The 27,896-nt window shown below is 37.5% G+C and overlaps 1 protein-coding gene across 7 annotated transcripts in view; it reads right to left on the bottom strand.

Annotated features, from left to right (window-relative positions):
* ANKRD17 (ankyrin repeat domain 17) overlaps window positions 1-27,386 on the bottom strand; it is a 159,145-nt gene extending 131,759 nt beyond the window's left edge. For all 7 annotated transcript variants that reach the window (XM_082639938.1, XM_082639943.1, XM_082639940.1 and 4 more), the window contains exon 1: window positions 26,844-27,386. In XM_082639938.1, coding sequence (XP_082496064.1) covers window positions 26,844-27,254 — 411 coding nt within the window. In that variant the 5' untranslated portion in view covers window positions 27,255-27,386. The remainder of the gene's footprint in view (window positions 1-26,843) is intronic.
* Window positions 27,387-27,896: the final 510 nt, after the last annotated feature.

The raw sequence follows: 27,896 nt of genomic DNA, 5'->3' as shown, positions 1-27,896 counted from the left end.
CGCAAAAAAAAAAAAAAGCACCCCTAGTGTATTCTTCCAGAAATAACCTACATATATAAAGCATATCTTAGTGTAGATTATTTTTTATACAAATGGAAGCATATTGTACATACTTTTCTTCATCTCCATTTTAAAAATGTAATACTCCATAATTGTTTCAGATTAGTATATGTATCTCTCTCTTTGATTGTGATAGTTGCTCAAATTTTCACTAAAAAACTATACTATAATTTATTTAATCAGTTCCCTTTTGATGGGCATTTGTGTTGCTTCAACATTTCACAATACTGCAATGAACATGCCCAACAAAAGGGCACACATACTCTGCACATACCCGAATATAACTGTACTGTAAATTTCTTGATGGGTACATCTATTTAAAACTTTATTTAAAACTTTATGTTACCAAATTGCCCTCTAAGGTTGAATTTACATTCTGACAGTGAATGAGACTGCCTGCTTCCCTACAAATAGTAAGTATTAATGATACAAAGTCTATTAAGAGAAACTCATATCAGAAATAAGCATGTTTTAAAACATGTATCTAGATTTATCCTTACTCCCTCATCATTTCCACTTTTCAAGGAAATGCAAATGAAAATTACATCTCCTCTCATCTAACTTCTGTCCCCTTAACAACAACAACAAAAAATTAATTCCCTGACAGATTAAGAATTTATTTACCACCAAAAAAACACAAAAAACAAAATAAGGAGCCACAGTGCAGATTCTATCTATATGTATGTACTTGGAGAAGAGAGAAGAATGGTGAGTCAAATGACACTTTTAAAAAATCTACTTCGGTTAAATACAAATTCCATACAGGTTTAATGGACTCTAACTAAGTTGTGAAGTTTCTGCCGGAATTTAGTATTATAAAGATCCAGAATTCTTTGGGTATGTTCTTACTAAACTAAATTAATAAAATACTGTTGGGTGTTCATTTGTTTGCCTTCCACATTTATTTCAAACTATTCATTTCTAAAGCATAAATTTCTAAAGTAATCCTTCCATCATTATTGGAAAAAAAATCGAACGCGAACTAAGATGAAGAAGATAGGTTTTTATTAACAAAAAGAGCACTAAACAGCTTCTATCACAGTTTCTTGACATGTATCCCAGGTCTAATTTTGATGATAATGTTTAAAAATAAGAATGATTAAAACTTCACCAGAACCTCCAAAATAAATGTTAATAGTTGGACAGGCTTCTAGATATGTGAGGAACACCTAAAAGGCTTAGGTAACAAAGGATTAAGCAAGGATATATAAAATTATAACCTAATATATAAAATCATGCAAAGGTCATCCATTAGTATATTCTAAATGTGAGGAAGGATATTTATTGCTTAAATAAAATTTTTCTCAAGGCTAATGCTATAAAAAGTCCCTAGTAAACTTTCTTTTGAAAGATCAATTACTATTTTGATCATTCATTTATACAAATATTTAGTGAGTGCTTACTAGGTGACAGGCTTTATACTACACAATGGATAGAATGACAAATAGTTACTGCACCTTCAAGAGTCTATAATCTAGAAAAACTTGATCCTGATTTTCAACAAAGTCTAAAATCAAAATCTTCAATGATTTTTTCATCTTCTCTGATATACAGTCCCTTTCCATTTTTCTTTAACTAATAAATAAAACTCAAAACTCCATTCAGAACAATACTGAAAGTATTATTATATTTAAACAAATATTTCATCCAGATGTGTCCCATGTATAGAATTAAATACAACCACAGTCTTGTCCAAATATAAGTAACAGACTAAGCAAAGTAAGAAACAAAACAGCTTTCCCTCCTTTCACATCTCCAATTACAGTTGTGCCTGCTGGACACTTGCACTTGTCTCTACCGATGCTAGGTCACAACATGAATTCATTATTTTCCTAGTATTTCACAATAGGTTCTATGTATACAAAATTGACAAGATTTTTATTGTTTTTGGAGAACATTCACCTCCCAAATTTGTCTGTACAACATTTCAAATAAAAATAAACAAGTACATATATAACAGGAATAACTTACTTCATTTTTTGGTTTTGTTTCAAATAGGCTAAATCTACTGATAGTACAGTGCTCTCAATTTCTTCTGTTCCAAAGCAACAAGTATCTACCAACAAAAATAAATATACCACACACACACACACACACACACACACACACACACACACACACACACACAGCCTACCTCCCTACCCCAACCCCACAAGCACAGTGGTGGGGAGAGTAGAGAGCCTGGGGATAAAAATGCAAATTACAACAAGACACAAGTCCAAAGCCAATTTTTTTGAGTAACCAATTTCTACCACCTTTCTGGAAGGACGATTGTCCTACTCTAGGGCAGCGGTCCCCAATCTTTTTGGAACCAGGGACCGGTTTCGTGGAAGATGATTTTTCCGAGGACCTGGCGGTGTAGGGGGGATGGTTCAGGCGGTAATGCGAGCCATGGGGAGTGAAGGGAAGTGGCAGATGAAGCTCCGCTCCATAGCCGCTGACCTCCTGCTGTGCGGCCTGCGTTCCTAACAGGCCAGGGACAGGTAGTGGTCCGCGGCCTGGGGATTGGGGACCTCTGCTCTAGGGGACACAAGAAACAGCTCCAGGTCACTTAAGACAGTATCAAAGGCACGCAAAATAATCAGGATGCAAAAACTACCAAAGGAACCTTGCAACCTCAACTCCTTCTCTGGTTGCTTGATGGCCTGGAGTTGCTGGCAGCAAGCTCCAATCAGTCTGGTTTCTCATGATGCCAATTACCACTCTGCTGTTTCTAGTCTAGTCTATTCATAACAAATCTGGAATGGTTTGCCTGCAAGCAATTATTGCAAGTGCTCTTTCAGAATCATAATTCCATCTCCTAAGAAATGTATTACATTAAATTGTCTATATCCCCAAAAAACTAGGCCAAAAATTGCAAAACGGAGTCCCTTTTCCACTAACCTGATCCTGACCAGAGATCCCAACACAAACCCCATATATATATATATATTATATATATATGTATATATATATATATAATATATATATATATATATATATAATATATATATATATATATATATATATAAAGAAATACTGATTTCATTCAAGGTAACTGTGACTCTTTGGTCATCATGAAGATATCTCACAACACAGCTACGTTAGAAGCAATGTTACTACCATTACTTTCAACTTCCCCCACAAATTTCAGATATTCAGTTTTACTACCAAATCTAATAGAAACTAACACCAGATAAGAAAACAGAAGTTAATATATAACAACTTTTATGTGTGTAATATATAAACACTAGCATGTTTTATGAAATCACTACTATGTTTTATGAAACCAAATTTAACCCACATTCATATCTTTCAATAGCTCTTTCATCAATTTCTTAACAGAGATAACTATATTTACAATTACTTGACAATTCCCATCCTCTTCAAGAACACATATGCCAATGTCTCTCAGTGAAGGCAGTTAATATTCTTTAAAGGGTAGCCACTGAAAAACCAATAGCTTACAAAATGTTAAAAAGCATAACTGAATTGCCAAATATAATTTTATACTTTAATATTCATTTTTGTATGCTCAGGTAAACCATCTCTCTCTAACACAAATTCCACAATTTCCAGTAAAATGCTTAGTTTTTAAAGTATTTCTCATAAGTTATTTTAAGGGTATATATTTGCATAATTTGATTTATTTTTAAGCACTCCAGCTTGCCTAGAAAACTATGTATAATTTAAGTAGAATCATTATAGATAGTGTACTTAGGTCTTAGGGTCTTAGCAGTTTACACTTTCAGTACTTAAATGCATATAACAGCATAGTATTTTATGATTTTTAAAATCAAATATGAAAAACATACAATTAGAAATGTGCTTCCCAAAAGATGTTTCTGATGCAACACTCCTAAAATTAGGCTTTCAAAAAACATTTTACCTATGTACAGTAGAAACAGGATGCCAACCTATCTTTAAGTTCAAGTGGCATCAAAATAAATTCTTTCATTCAACAAATATTGTCCAGCTAGGGACATAAGATAATCCCTATCTTTAGAAGGATAAAAAAGGCCATCTCTATTCCCATCTTTTATTCCAGTTCTTCCAGAAGATATACCCTGCCTCTAGTGGCTGTAGCTCTCCTTGATCACATGACTTTCTTCTTATGGAAAAACCAGGCTTCTAATCCCAGTCTTCAGTATGTCAGAGAAAATGTCATCTTATTTAAAGGCACTGGTGGGAAGAAGGACTCAGAATTTTCCCATACATCCAAATTTTTAACAAACTTTTTTTTAAAAAAGAATTATGGAAAGGACTCCAGAATTGACATACAAAATAAAGAGTGTAAGCCAGTCAAGAAATAATTATGCATCTTACATAAAAATATTCATATTTGTATTCTATGCAACTTTCCAATTTCCTGGAATTAATTTCCGTATGTCCTCCATTTCTACCTCACAGAATTTCTAAAAACCATGTGGTCCTGGAATGGCACTTTATAAATAAAAGTATTATTATCTAAGTAGGTAAATGCAACACATTTGCAATCTTTTTTTTTTTTTTTTTTTTTGCGGTATGCGGGCCGCTCACCGCTGTGGCCTCTCTCGCCGCGGAGCACAGGCGCCCGACGCGCAGGCTCAGCGGCCACGGCTCACGGGCCCAGCCACTCTGCGGCACGCGGGGTCCTCCCGGACCGGGGCACAAACCCGCGCCCCCTGCATTGGCAGGCGGACTCTCAACCACTGCGCCACCAGGGAAGCCCTGCAATCTTTTTAATATTATAAATATGATGCATGAAAGTGCGATTTTTAAAAAATTCAAAGGCCACAAAGGCACAAGATGAACAGTAAGTGTTTTTGTTACTGGCCTGAAACAAAATGGCGATACACTGTTAACGCTGTTAACTGACTTCTAGTGTGGTTACAAGCTTAACTTTAACACCATTTTACTTCTGTTTCTTGACTTACCGATTTTTATGTGCTATCTATTGACTGTCCATTGAAGAAATGAGCACTAACCCTTCCTTTGTTGCCCTCTGTCTCCCAATTTTATAGGTTATATTATTTTTATATTATAAAGGTTTATAACTATACTCCTTAACTATTCCATAACTATAATCAAGTCTCATATATTTTCTAGGTTGATTCTAAAAACTAAAAATTAATTAACTGCATTTATAATGTGACTAAGTAAATACTAATCACTGAAGAGAATGTAATTTTATATCATTTAGACATTACTGGTTGAAATAGAATTGTCCATGTTTTCTAAGAGTGGTAGCACTTGAATTTTCTTCTAGCTCTCTTTGGTTCTTTTTTTTTTTTTTTTTGCGGTACGTGGGCCTCTCACTGTTGTGGCCTCTCCCATTGCGGAGCACAGGCTCTGGACGTGCAGGCTCAGTGGCCATGGCTCACGGCCCAGCCACTCCACGGCATGTGGGATCTTCCTGGACTGGGGCACGAACCCCTGTCCCCTGCATCGGCAGGCAGACTCTCAACCACTGTGCCACCAGGGAAGCCCTGATTTTCCATTTTTTATTCCCTGTCTCTGGCAGTAACTGAGGATTTTCTTTTTATCCTTAGAGTTCTGAAATTTTGCCAGATGTGTCTAGATATAGGTCTTTTTCCATTCATCCTGTGTGGTACTAGATGGATTCCTTTAATCTGAAATTCATTATCTTTCTCTGGCTCATGATATTTCTTCAATTATTTCTTTCAATATTTCTCTCCTTTCCACCTTCCTGTTCTTTACTTCTAGAACTCATATTTACAGATATGAAAACTTTGTGATGTATTTTCCATACTCTTTTTCTCTCAATTTTTCCAGAGTTTCTTCTTCTTTTTTTTTTTTTTTTGCTTCACATATACAGAGTTCCTCCTCTTTGGCTCCAGATCAACAACTCAGTCTTGATTGATGCTAAATTGTTATTTAACCCATCCATTAAAATTTATCTTCATAATTTTCAAAATCTTTTCTGGTTCTCTGCCACTTTTTCAATGAAACTATGATTAATCATTGCAACAGGTTCTTGAATCTTAGTAAAATACATATTACACTTTTTTTTCTTTGAAGTTTTCTTCTGAATTTTATCTGAGGTCAGCTTAATCTAATCCTCTTCCATCTTTATTCTCCTCAATTGTCTGTCTGTTTATATTGGCATATAAAAGATTACTTTTGGCTCTCTCTGAGGTTGTTTGAATTTGTTTTCCCAAATGGTGTCTCCCTTAAATGGGAGGGTAGTACTATTTAAGCAGGTATCCCAGAAAGGTACCTAGACAGGAAGTTAAACTTGCTGGGATCCGCCAAAACTGCTTTTCTCTGAAGAGGCATGCTTCAGTGCCTCTGCTTCTCTCTCAGGTTCCAACACCTCAGATGTCCTACTGAATTGCTAATCCACTTTCTTAAAAGAGAACAGTTCTTAGACTTCTGGCCTGAGGGCAGGCATGACTGCCACCAGGGCTGTTAAGACTGGAGAAAGGGCAGGAAGGAGTTCCAACTAACACAGCACTTTGGAAAATAATTCTTTAAAAAATTCTTGATTATACCCAGTTGCCCACTACTGTTCTCTGTACTTGTTGACTCCAAGCTTGGAGTCTTTCTGAGGTTCCCCTAGGAAAACCTGAGCTTACCTCTGGTATCTTGAGTTTCAGTTTCCTTTGAGATTTTGCTGTCAATCGAATCCCATGAACTTCCTATCTTCTTCATAATTTCTTGTCCTCTGATGGTACCTGTAGTGGACTGTCAACTGTAATTTTACTGTTCAACACACATTCTCCCCGGTCCCTTTTTCTAGTAATATAATCCCTCTTGTCCGTGGGGAAAATATTACATGTGATTTGGGTGGAGGTGAGTCTTCCCAGCTACCACTGGGGTGGCCACATGACCCAGGTCTGGCTAGAATAATATCCCATCCCCCCTCTCCTCTGGTAGCCATCTTTGCCTGGCTGAAAATAAAACTAATACAGAAGAGAGACTTAAATGTTGAAAGAAAACCAGTACTGATGATATTATTCAAATATGGACTTACCCATGCCTAAAGCTGGATCTTCTCCCCTCCTTCCCCACACACATCCGAGCACATATAAAGCTACAGAGCTAATGAAGTCCTTTTACTCCTTTTTAAGGTAGTTTGACCAATGTTTGCTTTTCAAAACTGTGGTTTAGTTCAATCTTTAAACCATATAAGTGGGATGTTGGGAAGAAAGAAAGTTAAAGGAATGTACTCAATGCACCATATTTAAAAGAAAAGTTAAGACGAAAATTGTAAAATAAGCCAGAAGAAATAAAATTAAAGCTTTATAGTTTGGTGTTAAACACAGAATGAGGAAATAGCTATAAATTTTATTAAGTACATCCTATCATTTCCTAAGACAGCCTTCATACCTCTAGGGGAAGAAAAGCATATATAGAAACCAATTATCTCTTAACTAGTTTTTTCTCTGAGTCAAGATTCCAATGGTTTCAAAAAGAACAAAGGAGGAAAGACTGGTAGTGATTTAAAATGTTCTAATCTATTATATATCCAAAGAAAACTCTCTGAAAGGTTATATAGTGTCAACTTCTGGAAGAAAAATTCTTTAGCTTTGATATGATTATTTGAGGAGAGGTATGGAAGGGGTTGTTTACTTTTTAATTTTAGAGCTGATAAAAAGCACAGAAGGTCATTGAACTCCTCCGTGGATGAAAGATGAAATCCAGTACTCGTCACCTAAGGTAAATAATTCATGGTTCATAGACCTATGCCTCAAAAGTTCTATCCTCCTGAAACAATTTGCAAAATGCTGTATGTATATATTTAAGTACATCTGAGGGAGAAGGGGTCCACAGTTTTCATCAGAATCTAACTAAAATCCATGACCTAAAAAAGGTAAAGAAAACTGCTCCTGACTGGAAAAGAACAATGACAACTTCATTCAAGAATTACATTTAACAATTAAATACAAAAAAACTAAGTAATGAATACCTCCAACATACAGTGTACTAGATATAGAGATTATCTCCATTCTTTAGAAAAACTCTGTTAGAAAAAATGATTAGTCCCAACATGGATGAAGAAAATGAGGTTAAACAGTAATTTTCCCAAAGTCACAAAGTATTAAAGCAGGATGCAAAAGTTTCCCAACTTGATTTTAAACTTTTTCCATATAATGTTTTTTTTCCAGGAGAAATATTGGAAAACAAATACAAAGGCAATGGGTTATTTCATAATGGAATGTAATTTTATGTCAGGCACAGAAACTGCCAAGTATTCACATGCCTGGGGTTTAATGAAATTGGAATCTGACCCTTCAATTAAGATTTTCAGGGAAACTTCTGCTTCTAGTAGTAAGGTCAGAAGCCCTTAGTATTTGATTAAGATTTATGAATCTTAACATTCAAGGCTGTCTAAGCCAATGAATGGCTCCCCTTGCTATTCTTCTGGGCTCCATGGGAAACAAAACAAAGTTGCTCGTGCATGGAGACAAAAAGCTGCAATACCAAGCCCATGTTTTTCATGTCTTGGCATACAAGATAAGAGGATCTGGTAATAAGGCTAAAGTAGGCAAGAACTTCTACATATAAAAACACCTCCCACATACCTAAAGCACATTAACAACTTAAAATATATTCCAGAACACGGCTCTGGCTAAGAGAACTCAGTACCAGAGTTTGGGTTGGAGCCAGCAAACTGGGTCGAATAGTGGAGAGGATCTTGGACTGAGAGGTGGTAATACTGGGTAGAGTAAGAAAAAAAAAAGGAAGGAAAGGTACAAATGAAAGAACAATCCACAAAGTAAGTTAGGGATATGTTTTCAAAGTTCTGAGACTTAAGGGGCTTCCCTGGTGGCACAGTGATTAAGAATCCACCTGCCAATTCAGGGGACACAGGTTCAAGCCCTGGTCTGGGAAGATCCCACATGCCGTGGAGCAACTAAGCCAGTGCGCCACAATTACTGAGCCTGCGCTCTAGGGCCCGCAAACCACAACTACTGAGCCCACGTGCCACAAATACTGAAGCCCATGCGCCTAGAGCCTGTGCTCCACAACGAGAAGCCACCGCAATGAGAAGCCCGCGCACCACAATGAAGAGTAGCCCCCACTCGCCGCAACTAGAGAAAACCTGTGCACAGCAACGAAGACCCAATGCAGCCAAAAATAAATAAATAAAATAAATAAATTTATTTAAAAAAAGGAAGTTCTGAGACTTAAGAAAACAACATGGTCAGATCTTTGCTTTAATACCTGGCCATTTTATCTAGAACCACTGAATCACCTGCTAAGCCTACAGCAGAGAAGTCACCAAATACGGTTTGCCTCATCATTCCCAGAAAAGGAGATAAAAGAGTAAGAAAAGGATGCTGACTTTCCCATTACTCTTATCTGTCCCTCTTTATTAACAGTATGATTAAGTAATAAAAAACTTTAAATTCTGGGGGAATTTAAGAATATATTCTATTTAAATACTAAAGATCTAATGAATCTAGAATATAATCCTAAAAGATCATCTAACCCACACAACTATTATTTGTGGAATCTTCATTACAGAATCCCACTTCCTATGCTAACACTGGCTCCACCTAAAATAAATTAACCTACATGCACAATTACAGCTGAAGAGTTTTACTGGCAGTCTATGAATTCAATAAAATAATCAAATTAAATGGAGTCAGGAAAGAAAATAAAAGAGATGTTTCTAACCTACAGATTTTAAATTGTATTTTTTAAAAACAACCAAACATATTACTAGTCAGTAACCCCATTTTTACAACACTCTCCATTCTTCCTCAAACTTCAGTTTTAAAAACTAATATTTACGGAGACTGTTATAGTTCACAAATGTTTTCACACACTTAGCTCATCTGATCCCCATCGAAAGAAGGTATTATTAAGTCCCTTTTAGGTGAGGCTCTGAGAGATTTAGCTTGCATATCACACTTACTTGACAGCATGAATTGAGAGATGTAGTAGGGTCTAAGACAGCATTCTTCTCACTTCACATTTTAAGAACTTACTATAAAAGAGGTCACCTACAAGATATCTATTTTCATTTGATGTTCCAGAAAAGGGGACGAATAGTATATGATTCACTCACAATCTATGAAATCCATCTCAAGATCAATTACATGACTTTTTCCCAAGATGGAGTTAGGGAAACAACAAGATATAACAGAACAGAGCAACATTAACTACACTCCTATAAAGTCTTTTTTTTGAAGGGGGTGAGGTGCAGTTTTATAATCTGGTGTTCTAACCAACTCTTAAATGTACCAGGACTATTACTGCTTACGTATAATGACCCAGGGGAAGGTCATAAACTAGAAAAAGATGTCATTCACACAGATCTGTAAAGATGACCAAAATGTAACATGGAATAAGCTAGTGAGTTCTACAATTTATACAAAACTCTCTTGAGCAATTACTAGGGAGACCATGAAAGAGTAGTAGGGAGGCAGTGAACTATAGAAGTTAAAAAAAGCAGACTTTGATGTGAGACTGCCCATGTTTATATCTTATTTCCATCATTTACTGTGACCTTGAGCAAGTTATTCTTTTCCTTTATTTTTTTTCAACTACAAACTGTGGATAATGTTATTATCTACCTCTTAGAGTTGTGAGGGTTAAATGATATACATAAAGCAATTAGAACTGTGCCTGGGATATAGTAAGCACTCACTAAAATACTAGTTATTAAAATATGAGTTATTGAGGTTATAATTACCCAATGTTCTAAGTGTTATGAATACTTTCAGGGAAGAAGTGATACTTTATCTGGCTCTTAATGGGTAAAGCAGCTAACAGAGTGACATCCACAGAGAATAGATATTAATGGGGCTTGAAAGCTGACATCTGACATAGCACATCCTAAAACACACTAAACCACTACAAAACCACTGTAGTTTAAAAATTACAGTGCTCATACACATAATAAAATGGGAGTTACAGAAAGAGACCCATGTACCCTTGGTCTAGCACTTTCACCATTGGAATACATCCTACCAAAATACAGACATACATACACAGAGATACATATCAAAAAGAGTCCACTGCAGTATTGTTTGTAGTAGAACACTGGACACAGCCAAAACACTAGTTATAAACACTCAATAAAACCAGGGAAGTCATGATACCTGACAAGGGAACACTCCACAGCCATTAAGAAGAATAAGATAAATGATAAGTGTATTTATATGGGAAGAGTCTAAGATAAGACCATTGATTTTAAAAAGAAATTTTCATAATATTTTTATAATGACCCCATTTATGCAAAACAAAAATTTGTTTACACAAGTACACAATTTACATTTACATTTACTACATGATTTCATAAAAACAGAAAAAAGATAATGCAATCTCCCTTTAAGACTCCACCAACATTAAATAAACAAACATCAGTCATAGTTTAGTAACTTTGCTACATACTTTAGCATAGGTTCAGTTTAAAAGATGTATCATCTCTTCAATAGAATTAAAACTTATCTATCTCAGGTCATATAGCAGCTCTTCTATTTTGGCATTTCCTGAATAGCAGCTGAGTAAGTATTAAATTATTCCTGGTTTATTTGAAATATATTTTTAAAATATTGAAACAAAACTAAAGAACACTGGAATGATAACGCAAGAGAACTAAAACACATTCATAGTTTGTAGATCCTGCCCTAATAGTGTTATGGAGGTGTTCAAGTCCAAAGGCAGCCTAGTTAAGACTAATGACATCACAAATCAGTAAGAACATGGTACAGATGCTGGTGCTGAAGGCACCTTTACTTCTTTAGTAGAAATCTGGAAGAGAGGGAGGGAAGAAAGGAAAGAAAGAAGCTAACCCTGCTTACAGGCTTAACAGGCAGTAAAAAATATATATATATATATTTTTTTTTTTCAAAAGACCACTAAGTAAGATGAAGAATATGGAACATTACTTTGTTAACCATAAAACCCTACAGATATTAGCTACTTATCAAAAAGCACAGGAAATTGCTTAGTACAACTAATTTTAGTACGTGGGCCTTAAGGTTATACAAATATAATACATATAAAGATGTACATACTGAGCAGATATAACCCAGTCTATTGTTCTATTGTCTAAATATATGAAATAAAGGTAGTACTTCAAATAGTGGGAAAGGATAGATGATGAAATAGCTAAATCAACTGATTAACTATTTGGAAACATAAGACTAAGTTCATGTCTTCCTCCAAAGCCAGTATAAATTCAAATTACAAGAATTGAGTGTAAAAATTAACAGGCACAATAAGCCAAGAGATGGAAGCAACCCGAATGTCCGTCGATGGATATATGGATAAAACAAAATGTGGTGTATATATATATACACATACAATGGGATATTCAGTCTTAGAAGGGAAGGAAATCCTGTTACATGATACAACATGTATGAATCTTAGGACATCATGTTAAGTGAAATAAGCCAGTCACAAAAAGACAAGTACTATATGATTCTACTTATATGAAGTATCTAAAGTAGTCAAATTCATAGAAACAGAAAGTAGAATGTTGGCTGCCAGGAGTTGGCGGAAAGGAGAATGGAAAGTTGCTGTCTAATGAGTATAGAATTTCAGTTTTACCGGATGAAAAAGTTCTGAAGATCTGTTACACAACAATGTGAACACACTTAACATTACTGAACTGTACACTTAAATGGTTAAAACAATAAAATTTTTGTTGTGCTGTTAGTAAATTGTTTTAATTATACAAAATTAAGAAGTACACACTAAATTACTTAAGCCACTTAAAAAATTACTTGACTATAAAGAGATCAAATAAAGCACTTGATCAAACTTCTAACAACTCAATGGCAAAAACAGTTAAAAATACAACATATATAAGATTGAAAGGAAAAAGGATGCATATAAATTAAATCTATAAAGCACAAATTTATTTATAAGACTGATGTAAGAAGGAAATTATCTATAGTTTCTCCCAATAAATTTGAAAATCTAATATGAAATGAATAATCTCCATAGAAAATATAAATCAAAAGGTTAATGAAATCAAACCCAACAGTATGTTAAAAGAAAACTACATCATAATAAGTATCTCAAACACAGGTAATTAGGAAATTTATTATCGCAATTCATTATATGAAGAGATTGGAGGGAGAGGGAAGAAATGATCTTTTCAATAGATGCCAAAAAAGCATTTGATAAAATTCAGTATACATTTCTGCTAATATTTAGTAAGGTAAAAGAAAGAGATATACTAAATTGATAAAGGATTATACTTAATAGTGACCCAACAGCACTCCCATTAAAACAAGGGAAAGACAAGGATGGCCTATATTACCACTTTTATTCAACATTTTGGGCCTGTTCAAATCTGATGCCATAAGATCAGAAAAACAAACGACAGATATAAATACTGAAAAAGAGACAAAAGACAATCATTTACTGGAGTCAATATAACACCCTAAGGCCAAGTTAGAAGTTTGGGCTTTATTCTAAGAGCGATGAGAAGTCAAATAACAATTTACATTTCAGAAAGATTAGCTTAGTTGTTGCATGAATAATAAATGGAGTATGGTGAGACCAGAAGAGAGAGCTAGGAGATCAAATTAGAAGGCTGCTATGAAGTCTAAGTAAGGTAATAGCCAGCGCTAGGGTAATGGCAGCAAAGATGGAGAGAGAGAGGAAGTTTCAAGGTATAATTTGGAGGTCTTATTTATGTCCAATATCCTTTCCCTTCCCATTCTCCTACTTCACCATTTTGGCAATAGAAACACTCTTTCTTTGGGAAACCATTCCATGAGGCTCAGGTGGGAATGACCTCTCCTAGTCCACCTCCAAGATGGAGTGGAAAGACATGATGTAGGCCTGAACAAAGAAATCTTCTTCCGTAGTAGAAGTTGCTGGTTCAGGAATGGACACATGACCCAAAACAGGCCAAAAAGAATATTTCAGGAGCGAGAAGTGACTATTTTTCTTATATTGCTAGCCATAAGGACAATGTAATTCTAGAATTATATTGGTGTAAGTCTTTAATTATCCCCCAATATCCACACTCCCCTTTTTCTTTTAGTAAAACACTTCTCCCACAAGTTATATCTGGGTATAATGGCCATAGAGCAAGAGCTAGGTCCTAGGTATGGACATATAACTAAGCTCTGGCCAACAGGATATAACAGGAAGTTATGTTTGCAATTTCTTGGTCAACTCCTTAAAAGGAAGCTATCTGTGATCACTTTTCTATTTCTTATTTCGCATGGGCTGTGTATTAGTTTGCTAGGGCTGCCTTGCAAAATACATAGACTGGGTGGCTTAAACAACAGCAATTTATTTTCTCACAGTTACTGAGGCTAGACGTCCAAGATCAAGGTGTCAGCAGGTGTGGTTTCTTCTAGGCCTCTCTCCTTGGCTTACAGATGGCCGTCTTCTCACTGTGTCCTCACATGGCCTTTTCTCTCTGTGTACACATCCCTGGTGTCTCTTTTTATGTCCAAATTTCTTCTTCTTATAAGGATGCCTGTCAGACTGGATTAGAGCCCACCCTACATGACCTGATTTAACCTGTCACATCCTGAGATACCGGGGGTTAGGGCTTCAGCATGAATTGTGAGGAAACACCATTCAGCCAACAATAGGGTGAAACATGGACATAACGCTGGTAAACCATATTAGAACTTGTAGATGAAGTCAACACTCTAAGGCACAGCTATTCAATAAAACTTCCTGTGATGATGGAAATGTTCTATATCTTCATTCTCCAATATGGTAGCCACTAGCCACATATGATTACTTAAATTACATTAATTTAAAATTAAATAAAATTAAAAATCCAGACCCACATTTCAAGTGCTCAGTAGCCATATATGGCTAGTTACTACCATACTAGACAGCACAGGTTAAGGGATGGTGTAACAAAACAGTAGAAACTTAGATCTACGAATGACCTGAAGGACTACCCCCAGATTATCACATAATCTACCCTGTTTGAACTTCATGTATTTTGGAGTCTCTTTGTTCAAATAACCCATCCTATACTGTAACTAATACAGTAAGTTAGTAGTGGAATGCTGCAATAATAAATTCCTAAAAATTCTGATAAGGCTTAGAAGACAGGTAGCACGGAAGCGTATCAGGCTGGGAAGCCAGCAAGTCTTATGCAGTAGCAAACCATCTTGTAAAACTCTTGCCTGCAATAACGAGTAGGGCACATCACATGACTACCAGGTATGGAGCTCCAAGAAAAGCAATTAGAAAAACTCAAAATATTGATGTGTTAGCTGTTTAGAGAATAACTAGAAAGATCAACTCAACTATGAATAAGGCAGTTTGTAAGCAGAGATAGACAAAAAAATAGTGCCACTGAGAGAAGATCTCTCAGTAGCAAACCCTACTCTATAATAGTCTAATTTGGGGTCTCTCAGGTTTGGGAAAGGCAGTTGTTTCTGCATTCCAAATACAAGGAGTTAACTTTGTGACCTCAAAGATTCTTTGTCAGACAGTAGCAAAGATCAGGTACAGAGTGCTTCTTTCCCACCTATGATGATTTTTTGATGTGTCAAGTTGGTTAGGGTAAACTAAGAGGAAAGAAGGGCAACAGCCATTTGGTAAATACTTTCTCTCAGTTATTCAGACACTAATCTAGGTGCTGCTGTTAGAGGTGGGGGGCGGGACTTGCAGATATAATTAAAGTCCCTAATAAGCTAGGGTGATCATCCTTAGTGAGCTGGACCTAGTCAGCTGAGCTCTTAAAAGAGACTGAGTTCTTCCTGACAAATGTGACTCTAAATACCAGGTGAGTCTATAACTGCTATCCCTTCACCGGATCTTCCTTTTCTAATTGCCTATGGAGAACAGCTTCAGCATATGCCCATGTGTTCCAGCCTGCCTGAGCTCTTACCTTTTCAACTGCTTACCTTACAAATTTCAGATTTGTTAGCCAGCCCCCAGAATTGTGTAAGCCAATTCCTTGTAATAAATTTCTTAATATATACCTATCTATCTATCTTTCTACCTATCTATCTATCTATCTAGCATATATAAACCTCCTACTTGTTCTGCCTCTCTGGTTAAAGCTTGACTGATATGTCACCCAAGCCTATTATTTCAGATGCCCTCAAGGTAGCCAGGTAACACAGGGAGAAAGGAAAAGGCCTACTAGAGAGAGAAGTAAGAGAATGAGTTGATTTCAAAAAAATATGACAAAAAGAGATCTTCTGGGTTTCCCTGGTGGCGCAGTGGTTGAGAGTCCACCTGCCAATGCAGGGGACACGGGTCCGTGCCCCGGTCCGGGAGGATCCCGCATGCCGCGGAGCGGCTGGACCCGTGAGCCATGGCCGCTGGGCCTGTGCATCCAGAGCCTGTGCTCCGCAACGGGAGAGGCCACAGCAGTGAGAAGCCCACGTAATGCCAAAAAAAAGAGAGAGAGATTACATGGTACTGACTTAAAGAAAACAGAACAGAAATCTATTAAATGTTTGAGACAGATTTACCATCAAACCACATTACTGGCCTATAAAACTCTATAACTGAACTTTAAGTAACCCTGCAGCCCCTAAATGTATGCCAACTGGTACAGTGCTATAAAAGTTTTGCAATCTCAAATGCCTACTACTTCAGATGTGGCAAAGGAAGATAACAAGGAATAATCACCAAAGAACAAAGTCAAAAACACACACAATATTCAAAAGGGCATTCCTCCCAGAGAGCAAAATCAGAGTTTAACCAAGGATTTTACATAGTTGCCAGGGGAGTCTTCTCCTGTCCAGAAGGACTTCATTGTTACTATGGACCAATGACTGCTGTCTACTTATTCCTTCCTTCTCCAAAGAAGCTGTCATGATTATCCTATTCCTATTCACCACTGTACAATGGGTTGGGCAAAGGAAGGATAGATACATTGTTTATTATTTTACAGATTACTGGACTGAATTAAGAGGACAAGCATTATGTAGATATCCTACACTGTGAGCTATATGTAGTATCCAGATGGGACTTTGGATTGATTCTCTTGAGGAAGAAAGAAGACTATGTGTTGGAAGAAAGGTTTGTACAACTGTCGGGTGGCCAGAAGTTTTAGCCCGGTACTCAAGAAGAAAGGTTTATACTGGAGATATAAACTTGAGTCATTAGCAAATGCATATATAAAGACACAAAACTAGATAAAATCACCTAAGAAGTAAGCAGATAAAAGACCAAAAATGGCCCAGGAATGAGCAATGATGTACTAAATAACCAAAGGATGCACAGGGGTGGGAGGAAGCAAGAAGACCAAAAAAAGCAGCTAGTAATGTAAAAACAGGAGAGGGTGGTATTACAATAGCAAAGAGAATAGCACTTTTTAAGAGGCAAGGATTGGTCAGCAAGGTCAAATGCTAATGAAAAGAGTAAATAAGAAATGGATAAACAATTAAATACTATATCCAAAAAGATATCCATGTATCTTTGGGAAAAAAAGTATAGAAGTATCAAAAGAAAATATCTAAGAAATTTTGTTTAAATACTGGGGTAAAGAAGGAGTCATAAAAGAATAATTCATCTTACTAAAAAAAAAATAAAAAATTTTCTACATTGTGAAAATAATGTAAACAGAGAATATGTTGCAACAACACCGTGAAGGATTAATACCCATAAATATAAACAGCATCACAAATCACTAAGAAAAAAAAAACTCTAATAGAATAATAAGTAACAACTGTAATAATAGATAAAACAGGAAATTTTCAAAAGAAATCCAAATAAAAAATAAACAGGAAAATGTGCTCAATGTCAACGGTAATAAGGAAAACAAAAACAAAACACTACTTTTTCTTTAACAGATTTTAAAAACTAAGATGATCAAATCCAGTAGCATTCTTACACACTGTTGATGGAAGTAAAACTTGGGAGCATTTATCAAATTAACAAGTGAATAACCTCTGGCCCTTAAATTCCATTTCCAGGAATCCATTCCAAAGAAATACTTTTGTACTCAAAAATAACTGTAAAAGGATGTTCACTTCAGCAATGTGTATGTGATAGCAATGTACTGAAAACAATCTGTCTACCAACATAAAAGATCAAATAAATTATGAACATCATACTGTGAAACATTCATAAGTAAATGAGAATAAGCCAAATCCTAACATACTCTCTCAGACACCGCCCCCCCGCACACACACACATACCCACACCCACACCATCTCTCTCATTCAACTCACTCTCACCAACAAAGAAACTAGACCATTTGATATACACCAAGCTGTTAGCAGCATTTACTCTAAGAGTTGGATAAAACCTTCATGTATTAGAAGACTCTTTTTTTTTAACAAAAAAAAATCAATAGTTTTTATAGTTAAATAAATATGTAATCATTATCTGAGAAAAAAAAGAACGCAAAGATGATTTCAAATAATAATGATTAATTCTGGAAAAAAGATTAGGTGATTTTTGTATTCCTTAGGTATTTTTTGATTTTGTCAAATTTTCTACAAATATGTGGAAGTTTCTACAGATATGTATGCTTAATTAATTAATAATGTTTAATTATAGAAACACTGTATTTAAGATCTAATTTAAAAGATATTTAACTCTGCACTTGACATAGCCCTGTAACTCAATTTTTCATATTTTAACCCATCTCTACCTGCAGCAACCATAAGTATACTAGTATAGCTACCTCTTTTCTTACTACAAAATCTTCAGGGTAAAATTAGAATGAATGTTTCTTTGGTATAACTTAGTAGTCAAGGACACTCTAAAAAACTATCACATAACACGCCTCATCTTAAAAATTTTTTTAAATAAAAAAAAAATACCCCAAATTAGTGAGTATTCCAAGAGACACTCATAAAAGATGTAAAGTCTACACTATCAGTATGCAAAAACAGAACAATCCCTATAATGAGACCAATTCTAAAGGCACACAGATAACACTTGAAAACTGTTAGACTCCCAAGTAAAGTAATCATACAGGATTAAAATCATCCTCACAGTTTTAAATTATTATTAATTTTGTCTCAACAAGATTTAAATTTTATGAAGCTGGGAATAATGTCTCAATTTCTTCAAAACCCTCAAAATTCCTAAGTGATTATGCTAGGTCTCAATAATGCCTCTTAAATAAACTTAGTTAGAAAAATGTACTAATAGTGATACTTATCTTCTAAAAATCATAAAAAACAGAATTCCATCACTGTGTTAAGTTTCACGTATGCAAGTTTAAAAGTTTTACTAACTATATAGAGCTATGATTTTAAATATAGCTAACTTTTTCATATTCCCTGAGAAGGAAATGGTTGAGATTATTATATAGTAAAAACAGCCACACATAGATACACAATAAATGTTTGGCAAATAAAAGAATCAACTCCTATACCAAATCTCACACTAGTAAGAACTACACTAGAGGCTTTGCAACAGGACTATTTTTGTTATTAACTTCATATAAAAAAAAAGGGGGGGGGAAATGTGGCACAGAGAAGGGAAAAGACAATAATGGGGTCAAAGACTGAACTGAAAACAGATTTGGTGTAACACAAACAGGAAGACTTCCTTTTCTTCTCAGGTTTCAGATTTAGGGCAATAGGAAAGAAGAAAAGGAAAACAGAACTTCATGTTAATGTTTTTTTATTCCAAATTCAAAACTGATGAAACCAATTTTTCCACAGATCTCTCGGAAATATTTTTCACTCAAATGTTCTTTAATTAAAAAACACTCCACGAGGAAAGACCAAGCCAAGAATTAATTTTAGGATAGGTCTTTTATTTCTCCACTTTTCTTTTTTCTTTTCTGTTCCTTTCTTTTTTACTGGGGGGCAGGAAGGATTAAAAAATTAAAGATTAAATGAGACCAAATGATAGCTCGGGAGGGGAATATGCCCTACTGGAGATGCACAGCTACAAACTAGTTTCATAAATTTGCCATGTCTAGTCTATACTTTCAAATAATCTCAAGAAATGAGAAATGAGTTTACTTATTTTCAAAATTGAAATAACACTAATACACCTCACGTTTTTCTTCATGTTGTGACTCAGTATGAGTAACTGGTTAATTTGAACATTAAATAATAAGAGCAATGAGAATATAATTAAGGATAATCAGCAGTCCTCCTTGATCATGGATTCCATCCCTCACCTTCCAATCATTTTTAAGCTCTCTCTCTAGAACTTCCTTAGTTTTAGTAATCATTTTCGTGGTACAGCAGGCAGAAATATATAATCTATTTTTTGCGGATGTATCTTAGCATTATTTAAAATTAGAATTATGATTTTGGTTATCTCTAATACCTTATTTAATCTTGTTTAACGTTATGTTGAACTTTTACTGAAAAAGCATGCTTTGCTTCAGACCATTTAATCAAAAAAGCACATTTTTTTACCCATGACTCACATAAACCTATTTAAAATTTTCAATCTATTCTCAATAATCTTGTTGTCCATTCCCATCAGTACAATTTAATATGATCCATCTGCATACTTTGAGAGATTTTATTATATATCAAAATTATCTATAAAAACACTAATAATATTGGCTCCCAAAGGAATTCCTAAAGTACTGTGATATTTACATGTTTTTCCACCTGACCCTCTTTTATCTCTAGTTTCACCCTGAAGTAAACATAAAAAGTCAACTCTAAAAAGATCAGGTAATGTTTACGAGTTTCATAGTATGACAGAAGTCAACCTAATTTATGCTTTCAATAATTAAGTCTATACTGATTTTTTCATAGCATTCTTGGGGAAGATAAAATTTCCAGCATGTCCCTTTTCAATAATTAAAACCCCAAATTACAAATCATGATAAAATGATACCTATAATGCTCTACAATTCCACTTCCCCTCATGACTGGATAAGAATAAAGACAAAAGACAAAAGAAAAAAAAAAAAGAAAAAAAAAGAAGTAAAAACACCGTTAAGTCAGGAAGGGTATTTTGCTTCTGGGTGGCAAATGGATAGGCATAACTCTACCAGAAAGGTAAGGTTCCAGGCACTAGAAGGAGTATTCATATTTACCCATCACCTTCTATTCCCTAATGACTTGTTTCTTTTTTCAAAAGGTGAAAGCTGAAGGAAGTTAGTCAGATTTGGCATAGGTTACCATGGATGTTGGTGCCCCCTATCGGTCCTAACAAAAATGTAAGTGGTATCAGCAGGTACTAATTCACATACCATTAGGAAGTGAAAATTCCTTTTTGTCTATGGTCAAGTACGGAAAAATTATAAGGAAGCTCATTATATCCACATTTCCTAAGCCACTAAATTATCCTTAAAAAATGCAGAATATACTGTCATAAGTGCAAATACTCTCAAGGGCCTAAAAATCAACCTCCTAGTCAACTGATGGTCTAATTTGGATGCTAGTAGAAGCAGTCTAGCAAATAGTCCAGTGAATTTCTGGGAGTCAAAATGTACTGCTTTGATGATTATTCAACAGTTAAAACTTTCACAATACTAACTCCAGTTAGGTTGGTGAGGTTAATGACTAGACTAAACTGAGTAATTAGAATCCCATAAAAGCATCTGACAGGGGTCCACCATAAATAGCTGCAACCAAGTTCTGTTACCTTAAGACTTGAGGTCCAGGGACTTCCCTGGTGGCGCAGTGGATAGGACTCTGCGCTCCCAATGCAGGGGGCCCGGGTTCGATCCCTGGTCAGGGAACTAGATCCCACATGCACACTGCAACTAAGAGTTCACATGCTACAACTAAGGAGCCTACGTGCTGCAACTAAGGAGCCAGCGAGCCTCAATTAAGGAGCCCGCAAGCCACAACTAAGGGGCCTGCCTGCCGCAACTAAGACCCAATGCAACCAAGTAAATAAATACATAAATATTTTCAAAAAAGAAGAAATCTTTAAAAAAATAAAAAAGACTTGAGGTCCCAAATGTGTCCAAAGTAACTAAATAAGATATATTTATAAACTATTTTTACTTCAGAGATCTGACTTCACCAAATCCTAGCAAAGGTAAGACGCTATGACTTATTATAACACACATGGTACGGTGCAGTAGGAGATAGAGAGATGTGTAAGACAAGGTTTCTGTCTTTGGATCTGACAGAACACAGCAGACTAGATGAAAATGCTTCATCGATTAAAAGGCAAAATATGAGGATTTAAGAGAAGAGAGAGTAGGCATAGGGCTAATTTACCAGAAAGAACAGATAAATCTGCGACCCCCTACTTCACAACACAAATATGCCTTCTTCATTACCACATTACCTTAGAAGCAAGTTTCCCAATTCTAAACAATCCATATAAATGCTCGCCTGATTTCCCACAACCACGCAGTGAGAATGTTTCAAAATAACAAGGTAGGAAGGAGGGAGGAGGTGGTCATATACTTCTGAGTATGGTATCTAATGAAAGTTTTACACACATACTACAGGTTAAGGGAAGAAAAGAAAAACAACAACAACAACAACAACTACTACTACTTATAAGCACCTTCAACAAAATCTTGAGTTTAACTCCAGGGTATTCACAGCCTATCCAGACCCTCAGTTAACATCTCCTATTTAAAAGGAATTTTTTTTTCTAAGATAACCTTAAAAAGCATAAGTCTTGAAAGGCAGGGAGAAGCAAAAAAGATTGCCTCTAGACAAGGTGGTTTTCACTATAAAGTTTCATTCTGTTAGCAACTGTTAATTCTAAATGGTGGAAATATGAATATATTTATCTGTACTTCTCTGTATTTTTTTAATGAGCTTTTCAGAACAAGAAAAGAAAAGCTCAGGGTAGCTAATTTGTCTTCAGTGGTTGTCCTACTGCCAAAAACTATCTTCCCCTATGCCATCTGAATTTGTTTTAACTTATCTGAAATGCCAACATCACTGATGTCATACTCAACATCATACGTCATGCCAGAGCATGTGAATGAGTGAATGAATAGGCAGGCTTTGCTTTGAATCAAACAAACACAGGTTAAGTCCGCTCTGCCACTTATCAGCTACGTAACCCTGATGAAGTTACCTAAAACCATTCTAACCCAGTATCTTTGCCTTTAAAATGAGTATGAATATCCCCTGTGAACATTTGTATACTTTACACATACTTTATTCAGGATATACATTTAACCATTTGCTTTCACTCTCATACTTCCTCAAACTTATATTTAATCATTGGTGTATTTTTTTTTTTTTTTTTTTTTTGCTGTACGCGGGCCTCTCACCGCTGCGGCCGCTCCCGGTTGCGGAGCACAGGTTCCGGACGCGCAGGCTCAGCGGCCATGGCTCACGGGTCCAGCCGCTCCGCGGCACGCGGGATCCTCCCGGACCGGGGCCCGAACCAGCGCCCCCTGCATCGGCAGGCGGACTCCCAACCACTGCGCCACCAGGGAAGCCCCTCGTTGGTGTATTTTTAAATCAATGTCTTAAAATAGTTTTGTTCACCGTTGCTTACTCAGTACAGTAAAATTCCTACCATATAGTAGAAACTCCAAACATTTATGAGTAATGAAACAAATATGACGACACCACAGCGTAAGGGTGAAAATGTGAATACATGAAAACTGTATTAACTAATTTAATTCTCAAAACAATGCTATAAGATAGAATCTACTATTATCACCATTAACATATAAGGAAACTGGAGAGAGATTATGTAACTTGCCCAAGATCACAAACGCAGTGTGTGATGGACCAAAGATATGAATCCACGCTCCATCTAATCGGAAATCCACTAATCGGAAAAGATGTGCATCACAACTTTTATGTTAGGAAATACATTTCTATTTTCCATATTGGTTAGTCACCCATTGAAAGCTGAGAAAATTACTGCAATTTTCGATTTTTTTTTTTTTTGGCAGTATGTGGGCCTCTCACTGTTGTAGCCTCTCCCGCTGGGGAGCACAGGCTCAACGGCCATGGCTCACGGGCTTAGCCGCTCCACGGCATGTGGGATCTTCCCGGACCGGGGCACGAACCTGTGTCCCCTGCATTGGCAGGTGGACTCTCAACCACTGCGCCACCAGGGAAGCCCCTGCAATTTTCAATTTTTGATCTAAGGTTTTGCATCAGATTGGGGAGGTGGGTAAAGGAATATCTGAAGTTACACAAATTATCTAAAACATGATTATCCTTATTCTGAAATACTGAAGAGAAAATCCAATTCTCAATAACCTATGCTAACGTTTATGAAAAATTAGATTCTTGTTCTTGAACATTCAAATAAAGCTCTTATTTAAATTGAATCTCCTTTCCTTCCAGTGTTCCCTCTTTCAGCAGATATACAGAATATCCAGCTAGCATTTCATCGAAGTAAACATATATATTCTTGTTAAATTATCCTCCAATTTTGTAGGTTAAATATCCCAAAACTATAACCTTTCTTACTCCTTCTTAACCTTCAATGATTTTTATTGGAAGAATTATTGGAAGAATAATCTCAAAGACGTTATCCATATTTTTCATTGTGTAGCCAATAACAGAAAAGAAGTAAGTACAATTAAGTATTAGTCACAAGATTTCCTAGCTCTAGAAAGTTAAACTTCTGCTAACATGTCAATAAAATGGTAATGAAATGAAAAACACTGCACAACTCATCCATTTAGCTTATAGTGTACAGTGACGATTACGTTTATTTATTTCTCTATTCTGGTCAAGGATGGAGGCAGGTGCAGAGACATACTGTCCTTCTGTCTGCTTATCCCTCATCATGTACCTGTATAGATATATACATGGTTGTGCTTTCTTCCACTTATTTCTCCTGACTTAGCTCCATAACAAATGACAAACCCACTGTTTACACCACTGTACAGAAGACAGAATAAAGCATATTAAAAACAAAGAAAACACTCCCCTAGTTGATCAGTCAACATATACCATTCCTATCTTCCAAGGAAAACAAACCCAACTCACAAAACTAACACACCTACAAACTTAAGCCTATTCTACATGATTTAATGAATTACTAAAAGTTTTGCTTATTAGGCTCAATTCCAATGGACAGAACTATCTAGGTATGTGAAGTTTAGAGAATAATATTTCAGTAAGTACTGCAGTCAACTTCATATTAAGTTCCAAACCAGAGCTTGATACTTTATCTGAGAATTTAAAATCTTAATAAAATATTGGTATTTTGCCCATAGCTACATGATTGTGTTACCTTGCAACTGACTGCCTAGTTTTTGAAAAAGGTCAGGAGAGAGATACAGGGAATAAATTGTCATGAAAAGTATACTGGTCTGAATCATTAGAAAACTCTGATTTCCACTTTTGCTGTTACCACCACAACCAGTTTCCTTTAAAAAAAAAAAAAAAGTCTCATTTTCCTCATTTTTAAAATAAAAGGGTTAGATGAGATTATCTCTAAAATGTTTCTCATCTCTGTAAAAATAATACAATTGAATGATTCTAAGTACCATATAATAGATTTTACTGGAAATAAGGATCCTGTCACATCCTTCTCTTCACTGTTTCATATGCAGGCTGAGCAACACACTATCCTGAAACACCCAACTAGGTCAATACAAAATCTATCAATACAAACCTACCCTTAGAATTCAGTAGGCTAAATGAAATAGCAGGGAGTGTCCATCTTTTTGGTATACATGCACGAACTATTTATTACATCTCTACCGATATGACTTTATCCAGTCTGAGGTAAAAGAGAATCTGGTCTTCTACTAACAGACAAGTCTCAAATTCTTTAAAAGGTATTTCCCTATTTGAAATTAGGGAACCCAAGTTCCAATAATGCAATTTTCGAAAAACCAGCCTTGTACCAAAATTAGCTATGCTTGTGGAAAATAAATGGCAAGTGGTACTTCTAGATAATTCAGTTGTTCTCTCTTATAAGTTAATTTATAATCAGCCTTTAAAGCTGCTTTCCTTCTGCTGCCTTAAGTTACAACTTCTTTCTTCAGATCAAGATTTTCGAGCTTCCATTACAGGGAGTGGACAAAAGAGTTACAAAAGAGCTGCTAACTAGTAAGGCTAACTCTTCTTTGCTTGTTCTCAGTATGGTTGGTATGTTTTACTGAGTTTTGGTTAAATGGTCTTCTTTGAAGAATGAGGTCCTGCAACGCCGCCTGTCTGTGGACCCAGGAAAAATTATAAACAGTTATGAAACCAGATCACTAGGACAAACCAAGAGGCCTTCCTATTCCAACTCACCACAACCAAGCCTGGCTCCAAAGCAGACTCTTCAGCTGCCTGACGTTATCTGGAAAGCAACAGGGCCTAGCTTAATTCTTCCTCACCAAGGAAGCATTTGAAAATGTAAGAGTATGTACATGTAAGGATCAAACATATTTTTCATCCACTGAGTTACATATAAATGTATATGGACATAAGATCAGTTCATCCAAAATCCTTGAGAGATTGAGGAAGTGAAGGTTACTTCAGCAGCCACAATAGTTATGAAAAAAAAAAAAGCTGCAGCAGAACAGTATGGAAAAGTACAGCTTCTCAGCTTCTCACGTGTCTCTCACATACACAAATACTTAGCTCTGAGTCCATTACAACCTTGCCTCCCCCCAAAACTGCTCCCCTCCACCTCACAAGTGAGAGAAATTTACCAACCTCCTAGTCGTTCCCCACGAGACTCATCTACCTATTATCTTACCCCTCCCGCTTTGGTCCCGCCCCCGCCCCAGGAGTAACACGGCCCTACTGGCCCGAGGCCGACCCCGCCGGCTGGGCAAAGAGGGAATCGAAGCGATTCCCTCCATCCTAAACCGAGTGAACCAAGCCAGGGTAGCGTGCTGTTCACCAACTCTGTGCACTCCGTGGTCCTCCCACCCCCACGTGTCAGCTACCCTCCCCCACAAGTCCACACCTCACAATTTCGGCCGGGGAAAGAAAGGGGGCAGTGGAAAGCCTGGCCCCTAAGACAGATCAAGCCCACAGGAATCTGTCCCACCGCAAGTCCCCTCCCACCTTTGGCCCCTACCCTTTACGCTCCCTTCCTCCCTCCTTCCCTTGAAACCAGGCCCTTGCCTCAGAAACCTCCTCTTCCTCGTCGTCGTCGTCCTCTTCTTCCTCGCTGTTGTTGCTGCTGGTGCCGCCGCCGCCGCCTCCGCCGCCGCCGCCGCCTCCACCGCCGCCGCTGTTGTCGCTGTCGCTGCTGCTTTCGCTGCTGCTGGGGGGTCGGCAAGTCCGGTTACGCTTGGCCTTGTGGTGTTGCTGCGGCGGCGGCTTCTTCTTCAGGAGCAGGTCGCAGACTCGCACCATCCCACGAGGAGACGAGGCCGAGCAAGCCCCGCTGCCACCGCCGCCGCCAACGCCGCTGCCGACCTCCGCCGCCGGTGCAGCCGCGGGGGGGCCCGCCACAGCCGCCACCGCCGGGGGGCTCCCTTCTCCCTCAGCTGCCGCCGCTGCCGCCGCCACCGGAACCGTTGCCTTCTCCATCTCCGGGGAAAGAGGGAGGGCGCGGACGGGGGAGGGGCGTGGGGGCTACGCTCTACCGCGACTTCGGCCGCACCGGGGCCAACACAGCGTTCGGTGCCGCCTCCGCCGCCACCGCCTCGGTCACCTCTACTGCTGCCGCCGCCGCCGCCGCTCCGCCAGCTCTCACCTCGTCTCGCGATACTAAGGGCGGGGAGCCTGACGATGGGAGGGAGGGAGAGGGAGGGAGTGTGAGGGAGCTAGGAGGGGGTGGTTAGAGGCGAAGAGGGAGACCGGGGTGTCGGGAGATCAAGCGGAGGGGAGACTACCCAGAGTCGGGGGAAGTGTGCCTAGGGCGACTTCCGATGGGGGGACGCCGGGGACAGAGGAGGGCCGTGGTTACTGCCGTAGCGCCCGCTACACCCGATTTCTTCTCTTTCCTCGCAATTTCCCCCGCACACAGCCCTTCAGACCTCCCTTCTTCCTTGCTCGTTGGTGACTAGAACGCAGCCGCAGGCGGAAGTACGGGTGACGCCATCAGCCGTCGCCTGAGCTGTGGCGCGCGGGTGGCCGAAACACGAAAGTGAGATTTTGAGGGTCGGGTCTTGGGCCCCCGCGGGCGGGCAGTGCTGCGGTGCTGGGGGCGGGCGGGCAGGCTGGAGAGGA

Source organism: Mesoplodon mirus (assembly GCF_964341445.2).
Source record: "Mesoplodon mirus genome assembly, chromosome: 2".
NCBI classification, from domain to species: domain Eukaryota; kingdom Metazoa; phylum Chordata; class Mammalia; order Artiodactyla; family Ziphiidae; genus Mesoplodon; species Mesoplodon mirus.
Note: the sequence above shows the minus strand (reverse complement) of the source record. Positions and strands in the feature narration are given on the sequence as shown.